The sequence below is a fragment of the Microtus ochrogaster genome, chromosome 8 (genome assembly GCF_000317375.1).
Source record: "Microtus ochrogaster isolate Prairie Vole_2 chromosome 8, MicOch1.0, whole genome shotgun sequence".
Classification (NCBI taxonomy): domain Eukaryota; kingdom Metazoa; phylum Chordata; class Mammalia; order Rodentia; family Cricetidae; genus Microtus; species Microtus ochrogaster.
Genome location: NC_022015.1, coordinates 67,529,131 through 67,538,901, shown reverse-complemented (window position 1 = coordinate 67,538,901; position 9,771 = coordinate 67,529,131). Strand labels below are relative to the sequence as shown.

The following is a 9,771-nucleotide window of genomic DNA, read 5'->3' as shown; positions in this document are numbered from 1 at the left end:
GTTCTGTCTTCCTAGTGTTAACCTAGTGTTGGTATAACAAGCACATACCACCATGCCTGGCCAATATATATTTCAGATATTGGATTTTGGTACTCAGGTTTGTGTGGCAAGCATGTTAGTGAGTGAAATATCTCTCTAGCACTAGCACTCTCTTGTATTCTCCAAGCTTCACAATATGTGCAATAACCTGATGTGTTAGGAACTCTATATTTTTGTTTCTTACCTAAATTGTAATCAGGTCTAAGAACAGGTACACAAATTAAATATATTTATTAATGAAAACATGCAGAAGAAAAATGACTATGAATTCTTTTATTATATTAGTTAATTTGCAGTGAAGTTCTATTTTAACTGAAGATGAGATACACATTAGCACAAGGGTAATAACATACTTGCAGAGAATAGAAAATAGCAGTATATTTGTGCAGTAATTCCATAAACTGCAAAATGATTGACAGGTGCTTTCTGAGTCTTGACAAATGGTTATACATGAAAGAGGGGAAGGATATCTTGTCCTTGATGGATACAGAAATGGATGATGGTCTAGAGTGAAAATGTAGAAAACAACACATCATGGTCCATCAAGTCAGGTCTTCTTTAGACAGGAATGAAGCAGAGCTGGTAATGAGGTGGCAGAGAGACAAATCCATTGACCACTGGGGTTGTATCAATGTCCTTAGCACTAACTAGAGATTTCAACTTAAAGTTCTGTAAAATGGTGGTGAGAAATAGGAACAGCTCCATTCGTGCCAGGCCCTCTCCTGCACAAATCCGTTTTCCTAAAGGGAGAAAAACCAAAGATTACTATTTTCATTTGTAAATGTGATGATCACTGCACTTGTAACTGACACAAGAGTCTATAAATGAAGGGTAAATTATTGGATGCGTGGGTAGATGAATGGCTACTTGAAAGGACAAGTAATGAGTCAAATAGAAAAACATAGAACAAATTTGATTCTCAATGAACTTATACTATTAAATACACTGTTTAAAAATATTTGTTATGTTAGTGTGGTTGTTCACATCCGTAATCAGACTGCCTTGGAGACTGAGGAATAGGGATTCTATGTTAATTATCAAAAATAACAAAGCAAACGACAGAAGCTGCACATTCAAAGCAGAATACACATGGGAGGTGTAGACTCAGTATACATTACTCTTACCCTAAATGAGAAGAAACAGGATTCCTGATTATCTTTGCAGACTGTCCTACAACATCTACAATATCTCCATCGTCTCATGATGATCTTAGCATTTCTGGAATGCTGAACTGAGTAAAAATGCTCTGATCTAGGAGTTCATGAACTGTTTTTTTAAATGATAAGTGATTTCTTTTAATTCTCTACTAATTTTGAGGAAACTAGACAGTAATTTATTAGGATATTGCTCCATTTTGCATTAGTATGTAAGGTTGGAGAGATAAATATGCTGATTATATCCCCAATAACCCAGAGATCTGGGGGTCTTTCTCATTGCCTTAGTCCAGCTGAATTTTAATAAGGATTATTCATTCTTGTGTTTACACCTGGGGCTTTCTGGTATTTTTCAGTATTTTTAGAGACTTGTATAGTTGAGCATGAAAGAGTGAGTTAGCAAAAAAGACCTGAATATAAACTATGATGTCGCAGTTTTTACAGTGAGTTAGTGAACTGTGAATGGCCTTTGCTTTCTTTGGTATTTCTGTGATGTAAGCTAAATAAAGAATACGAACGCCCTACACTCTAATTTTCTCAGTTGTGAACAATGGACAAACCCTCAAAACCTCACTTTCATAGCTTGACAGAGAAGAAATCTCTTTATCATGACATGCATAAACACTGAAGTCATACTCCTGATCACTGGCCATTAGGGGGCCACTAATCCACAGATCCTCGTGTCCCTGGACCCATGGAAATAAATTTCTATTACCTGTTGAAAATGGCACGAAGTAGTCACTTTTCTTAAAGTTTCCATTCTTATCTAGAAAGTGGCCAGGGTCAAATATCTCTGGGTTGGGAAATTCCTTGCTGTCATTCAGCACTGATGACAGTGATGCTATTACTGTTGTTCCCTGTAACAACACACAGAAACAAATGAAGTTAAAAAGAAATCATAGAACTAAGACAAATCAGGAAAATGACCTAGTTCACCTTCTGCTCCATAGCAGGGATTAAGTGCAAAGAACAGTAGGGACATTTCAACACATAGGGCAGTTAAGTAGCAGGGAGGAGTGTGAGGTCAGGCACAGTCGTGTGGCTAATATGCCTTCAGTGACATTTCACAAGAGTGCTTGAAGTCAAACTTCTGAGTCTCTTCTTCCTTTTCTTCAGATTTAACTCATTCTTCTCTGACCACTGGCGGCTCTAGTTCATCACATCTTTCTACATACACCTAATATAAATTATTTTCCAAGTGGAATAATTTATTGAGTGCTTTGAACAGAATAGGAGGCCATTCATTATGTACAATAGGGAAGATTTGGAAAGATGAATGCATCTCCTTTTTCTCTCATTTATAGAATTTATCTATTTATCTATGTTTTTATATTAGAAGAAAGTAACTTCAGGGCTATGTGCCAGAGTAGACATGTGTAGTCTTGTATATAATCTATCTATATGGAAGCACAGGCACAAACACAGAAATGAACATATGTATGTATATGTGTCAAAAATAAAGGATGAGAACACTTTGAGAGAAGGAAATGGAGGAATGGAATGGAGAGGAAAGGGAAACAATGAAATAAAACAAAATATGATAAAGGTAAGATGATCCGGTAACAGCTAAATCAATAAAACTTCTGGAGTTACACAGAAATTACTGGGAGGTGGTGCTGGCAAGTTCTCTTTAACTAGGACACAAACTAACATTATATCATTTCAAACTTTTTAGGAATGTGGTCTACAAATATTTTGCAAGGCTGCCTGCCACACATATTAGAATGCAGTTTAACTGTATTTTAAAATTGTGAAACTTAAAAGAATATTATTGATATAGTAAATTATGTGAAAATTAAGTTCTAGTGTCAATAGGCATTGAGCTTGGTATATTTATAATCACTTCCTCACATGTTGCCTGTGACTGTTTCTCTGCTGCAATGAGAGTTTCTTAAGGGGAAGCATAATCTTCTTGGCCTAGGAAGTCTGAAATCTTTGAAAACCATTATGGCAAAAATCATTGGTTCCTTCATATCTGTTAGTTCTCCTGAGATCAGTGGCTCCATTCTGATCTAAAAAAAATCATTTATATATTTGTAGGAAGGTAAAATCAGCTGTGAAACCACCAAGTTGTTTCACAAAGGACAAGAATGAAATATTCTATTTCACTAGATCCATAAGAGACCACTCATATCATAAACCTTCAGGAGAGAGATGACAGGATATAAGTTTAACTGATACAACACTCACCTCAAACTAGGATTTAAACATAAGGAAGTTATGAGGAGATATGCCATTTCTAGTTTGCCCTTTGTTCTACTTATTATTTAGTTGTCCCTAAGGACATAACATAAAAACGTTTGTATATTGGTCACAGACCTCAACAGTCTTACTTCAGGAGAATCCTTTAGCTGAATGGAGCAGAATGACAGCCTAACCCATATACTAAGTCTGTCATCACACAGCAAGACCCACTGCCACCTGGCAAAGTAAGTTCTACCATTTCCACATGATGCTAGTAACTGGAACCTTAACAATATAGTTTGCCCATTCCCTAAAATACAAGACTTCCCAGAGAAAGTAAATTCAACCTTTGTGAATGAGTTATTGCTATAAAATTTTGCATTTTTCATCTGCAGTTTTTGGTGTCTTCAAAGTAGCACTAAGTGGCCACAGAAATGAAATAAGTACAAACATAACCACATCAGTGAAGATTTTAAAATATTTTTTAAGCCAACAGTTTGGTTTTAATATAAAAACTCTAACAAGATTTTGGAAAAAAAACTATGAACAGAATTTTCTTAAAATAGAAATAATAGGGAACATGTAGTGGAGAAATCCAATATAAATGTGCTAAAACATATACAGTCAGTGATCATGAATAAGCAATATATATAACCATAAAACATATAGAGGAAAATTTTGAAAATAAGGGACAGACTTTTGTGATAAAATTCATCTCAAAGTAAAAATCTGTGTTCCTAGGTCATGCTCATGCCTAATTGGCTCCATAATAAAATACCTCTTACACACTTAAATAAATCAGACCAAAATTTTTCATCTGCTCTACACAACTATCAGTATAAAACCTCACATAGGTAGAGAGACTAAAGTCACTATCCTTCATCCTAATCAGAAATGAGACAAGTGATACCCATTGCAAACATGTCTGTTCATCACTATCCTGCAATTCATCATAGTGAAGAGAAAGTAAGAACACAGGAATATGAAAAGTAAATAGAAAACTATTAGCCCACATAACACTTTCAATTTCAGATATGTTTATATAAACATCGTTAGAAATAATAAAATCCACATGTTCAGATAAGAACAAGGCCAACAAAGTGATTCCATAAATTGTTTCCATTAAGCAAATGGAAAGAATAGCAGAGGCGGTGCTAGAGAAAAGATATTCAATGTTCAGAAAACCTCTAATAAGATATTCACAGACTGCGTAAATGAAAAGAAACAAGACAGAAAAATAAACACCACAAATAAATGATTGATTGGCATAACCTTATTGATGAGTTGAATTTCCATGCTATCAATTCTTCCCAATTTAAAGATTTTTTTCATAATGATAAAAATCCAGAAGAGACTTTTGGAAAACTGACAAAATGTTGAAAAATACCTCAGCGTTGTCAGACAGTATTTGGAAGAGAGAGCAAATGTGGCAGTGTCATTACCAGTTCTATCTGCACCTGCAGTAGAGCTGCCCCTCTGATTACGAAACAGGGTAAACCACCAGCAGCACCAGATAACTCAGATAACACTGGATAACACTGTGAACCTGTGAGCATCAAGAGCACGGAGGTGGAGCAGGGAAGAGACAACTCACCTTGGGGATGAGGTAGTTCCTGAATTTAATGTCACAGGTCACTGCATGGGGCAGGCTGGTCGGAAGGAGGTTGATGAATCTCTGGACCTCATGAATCACGGCATCTGTATAGGGCATGTGGCTCCTGTCCTGCATGCAGGGGCTGCGGTTTTTGCCAACCACACGATCAATCTCTTCCTGGACTTTAGCTAGTTGGTCACAGTGACAAATGGGGAAACAACAATGTGGATGTTCCAAAATAAGTATAAGTGTGCATTTTTATTTTTGGATAAAAGTATTTATACATATATTCATATAGAAATGTGTGTTGTAGATTTATAACACTGTCATTCTATAAGATACTATGATAGACCAGGATATGGTTAGTATTTAGGAGCCATACCAGGAAATAAAATATTAGTAATTAAAATATGAAATAAAAAATATAGAAGTCAGATACTAAATCTGGATTTAAATACAATATTCTCTTACAACCACATACTAAAGCATGTACATTTATGAATATGTGTGTGCTGCATGTGTACAATTTGAAAGATTTTTCAGTTTTGTTCCCACACTCAGGAAAGAACAGTTCAACATCTTTAGCTACTTCTGAAATATATTCATATTTGTAAAATGAATGTTTCTTCTATATCCACATAGCACAACATCTGTTTGACTTTTATGCATTGGAAATGAAATTTCAGTTACATCTCACCATCTACACACACACACACACACACACACACAAACATTCATATACATGCTTCCCCTTGCCCCTCACTTCATTAATAATAGCATACTGGAACCTCATGAAACTGAAAGCTTCTTCATGGCAAAGACACCATCATTAGGACAAAATAACAAGTTACAGAATGGGAAAATATTTTTATCCACTACACATCCAATAGAGGAGTAAGGATCCAAAATATATAAAGAATTCATAAAATGAGATATCAAGAAAACAAATAACCCAATTAATAAATGGGGTACAGATCTAAGCAAAGAATCCTCAAAAGATTAAATTCAAATGTCTGAGAGAAATTTAAAATGTTCACAAACCTTAGTCATAATGGAAAATGTAAATCAAATCTTCTTTGCGATTTCACCCTACACCCATTGGAATGGTGAATATCAATTTTTAAAAAGTGGCAGCTTATGCTGGAAAAGTTTTTGAAGGAGAGCAAATCTATATAGCCACTGTAGATATTAGTGTGACAGTATGCCAGGAAGTAAAATAAATCTACCTCAAGATACACCTATGCTACTCTTGGGCATAAACTTAACAGTTGTTTTATCCTATCACAGAAACACTTGCTCAAACATGTTCATTGCTGCTTTGTTCATAAAAGCTAGAAAATTGAAAATGAATTAGATGTACCTAAACAGAATAGATTTTTTTAATGTGGCACATTTATACAATGGAGTATTAACTCAATCATTTAAGAAGAATTAAATCGTGAAATTATCATGAAATAGAGGGAACTAGAAAAAATCACCCTGTGTGATATAATCCAAACCCACAAAGACAATTATATGTATTTACTTAAATTTAGATATAGCTGTTAAATCAATGGTAATCAAGCTACAATCGGTAGAACCACAGACATTAGGTGTAAAGAAGGGACAAAGGAAGACAGATCTTTTTAGGAAAGCGACAGAGAATAGATAGTTATGGATTACTGGGTGCTTGAATCAAGGCCTTAAGTTTGGAGGAGAGGCAGGAATGAGGGAGGAAAACCAGAGAGAGACATAAAATTCACTATCATTCAAGGGATTGTATGGATTCTTAATACAGCAGAAACTTCATATATATAGGAATGAGGGAGGAAAACCAGAGAGAGACATAAAATTCACTATCGTTCAAGGGATTGTATGGATTCTTAATACAGCAGAAACTTCATATATATAAGTGTGTGTGTGTGTGTGTGTGTGTGTGTGTGATCTAATGAAATAGCCAAATAATGGGGAGGCAGAGTCCCAACTGAACAACATTTTTCACCAAATAAAACTTCCAATACCAGCGTTAGGTTACATCTAATTGAGTTGTTGGTCAAAAGAGTTCCATGGAAATCTCCAAGCAACCAAGGCTATTGTCAAGATAATAGGTTGCTCTCCAAAAATCTGACACCAAGGTCTCATTGTTGAAGCAACACCTACACAACTCTGTGAACATGGAGAAGTCAAGTGAATGTCCTCAAAGAACTTTCACCCATATGTTCTAGCATTTTTGGCAGAGGAATATGCTCTGCACACTATCAAAAGGGAAACATTAACACCATCCCAGCCACAAACCTTTTGATTAACAATGGTGTCTTGCCTGCAAGATATGCTGGGGCAATAGTGGCACAAAAACTTCTGAGAATTACCAACCAAGAACTTATTTGACCTTGGACTCATTCCATGATATGAAACCCATTTCTGAAACTGCTTGGGTTGCCAATAATGGAAGACTAGATAGCCCAGGAACCTATGGTAAAACCGAATATTTCTGTCCTAAAGCAAAACACATTGACAAAACATAAAACAAAAACATAGCAATAAAATGACTGCTAATGACATTCTGCTCTACTCATAGATCAGTGTCTTGCTCAGATATCTTTAGAGAAGATTCGGCCTGCAGCAGATGGCAACAAATACAGAGATCCTTAACCAGACATTATTCAGACAGAGAGAAACCATGGAATATTTATCCCTGAATGGAATGTCTCTATCATTATCTCCCCTTAGTGTTCAAAGAACGCTGTGGAATAAGAGGCAGAAAGAGTGTAGGAATCAGAGGAGATGGAGGGTGTTAAGAAAATAAGGCCTTATTAATCATATTAAGTTATGATTACTTTCCATTATTAGCAGTCTTTTAGATTAATGGCTACATTTTCATTTGTAATTTTCCATTTTTGAGTTATAATTGTGCTGGAAATTTAAGTAGATAATTCTAAATGCTGGGAATATAGTCTCAATTAAAAGAAACATTCGATTACAGATTGTTTCTTTTTCATCCCCGTTTTCTGTTCACACCTACATCACTCACATGGTAAATACTGAATTGGAAGCTTCCCAGGACTGGTACCCAGCCACTTCTATGATACTCTCACCCTCCCACAGGTGCTATTCACGCTACTGGAGCCCATAACTTGTTGTGACTTTACTTCAGACAATAGGTTGTAAAATGTTCTCACAAATTTCATGAAGTAATATAAAATTAAATTAAAATTATGGCTAATGTGGATGTCTCATCTGCCTTATTTTATAAACACATAAGAAACCAGCCGTTCTTGAGATTTCTAGTGTAACCTGGATGAGGATAGTTTACATGTGACTCGGGGATCTGCATGAAGGGTTCTATGCTTCTATTAAGTTCTGAGAACACTGTGAGTCTGTCTCTTGGATGGATGTTTTGAATCCATTCTGATTAATACATGGGAAATACTTTCTATTATGGTGGTGAAATAAGGAGTTCTTATTTAGTTCTTTTGTCTGGAGGACTCCCCCTGCTGCACACATTCATGGAACAAGACAGAGAACTGGCTCCGAGATCCAGAATTTTGGGAATCAAATGTTGCTGGCCTCTGCTTTCATCCCAATGTATTGGTCATTCCCTGTCAATCATCAATGTTTCAGGTAAAGGCTTCTTTAACTCAGTTTCTTTGAAGAATATTATTTTCCGCTGGGCAGTGGTGGCACATGCCTTTTATCCCAGCCTTCGAGAAGAAGGAGCAAGTAGATCACTGTGAGATCAAGGCCAGCCTGGTCTATAAAAGCTAGTTCCTGGACAGACTCCAAAACTGCAGAGAAACCCTGCCTCAAAAAGCATTTTTAAAAAAGGAGAATTTTATGTTCCTGGACACAGGGGTCACATGCTGAATGGGAATGGGAAGGGAGCTTCAGCAAGGTCAAAATCCTGTATACAAATTTGTTCCCTATTCAAGCTTCTATTGCTTTGGAACCAGATTCTTCACAGGTCTATAGATAGAAATACACAGCTTGTCTGCCTTACCACATGCATGATGTTCATATAACGTGTATGTTTCAACATCTTTCCTGCTCTATGTTTTCCTCATTCCTAATGTTATTATTCCAGGATTTTGTTGAAGCCTTCTTAACTGCTTATTGGTTTTCTTCCTATACTAAAAATATGTCTTATGTTTGTGCTTTTATTTTGTAGTATTCATTGGGCACAGGAGAAAGAGTGTGTTTTATATATACTGGACCGCTAGATCAGTTTTAAGTTACGATGTAAAAGAAAACACTATTGATAGAGTTGAAAATACATCATTGTTCAACATAGGTTTAAGGAAATGGACTTCTCAAGTGATAAAAGTCCTTATTCTACATTTCAGCATTGATCAAAAATGTTTCTAGAGAATCTAAATGTTTTGAATTCTTCTCAGAATACATATTATCCCAGCCAGACTTAGTAAATCCTAGGTATTCTACTTATGTTTCAGTGAGGTGAGTTTTCTCCATTCCAAAGTTAGATTCATCAGAACGAGGGAAGGAAACTGAAAGGTTTAGCTGACCTGAGACATGACTTAAGAAAATGTGTATCCATAGTACAATGGATACTAGCCATGCCTGTTACAATATTACCATCCAGAAATCTCAGACACTGACAAGACTTTGTTTCTCTTACAGTCTGTTTCTTTAATCATGCTGTTCATTACAGCCATTGAGTGGCATAGAAGGTGAAGGACTGACACTTCTGTAATAAAAACAACGCACAGGACACTAGCAGAGTCTTTCCAGCATCTCATAAGAACACTGTGGTCACCACCTGTGTCCTCACCTGTGACATCTGGGTGCTTCAGCAGGAGCAGTAAA

At 36.0% G+C, this 9,771-nt stretch overlaps 1 protein-coding gene across 1 annotated transcript in view; it reads right to left on the bottom strand.

Annotated features, from left to right (window-relative positions):
* Positions 1-297: 297 nt before the first annotated feature.
* LOC101998136 (cytochrome P450 2C27) overlaps positions 298-9,771 on the bottom strand; it is a 32,362-nt gene continuing 22,888 nt past the window's right edge. Inside the window, exons 7-9 of the mRNA XM_005352221.2 lie at positions 4,972-5,159; positions 1,909-2,050; positions 298-779 (exon numbers count right to left, since the gene is read on the bottom strand). Of these exons, the coding sequence (XP_005352278.1) occupies positions 598-779; positions 1,909-2,050; positions 4,972-5,159 (512 nt within the window). The 3' untranslated portion in view covers positions 298-597. The remainder of the gene's footprint in view (positions 780-1,908; positions 2,051-4,971; positions 5,160-9,771) is intronic.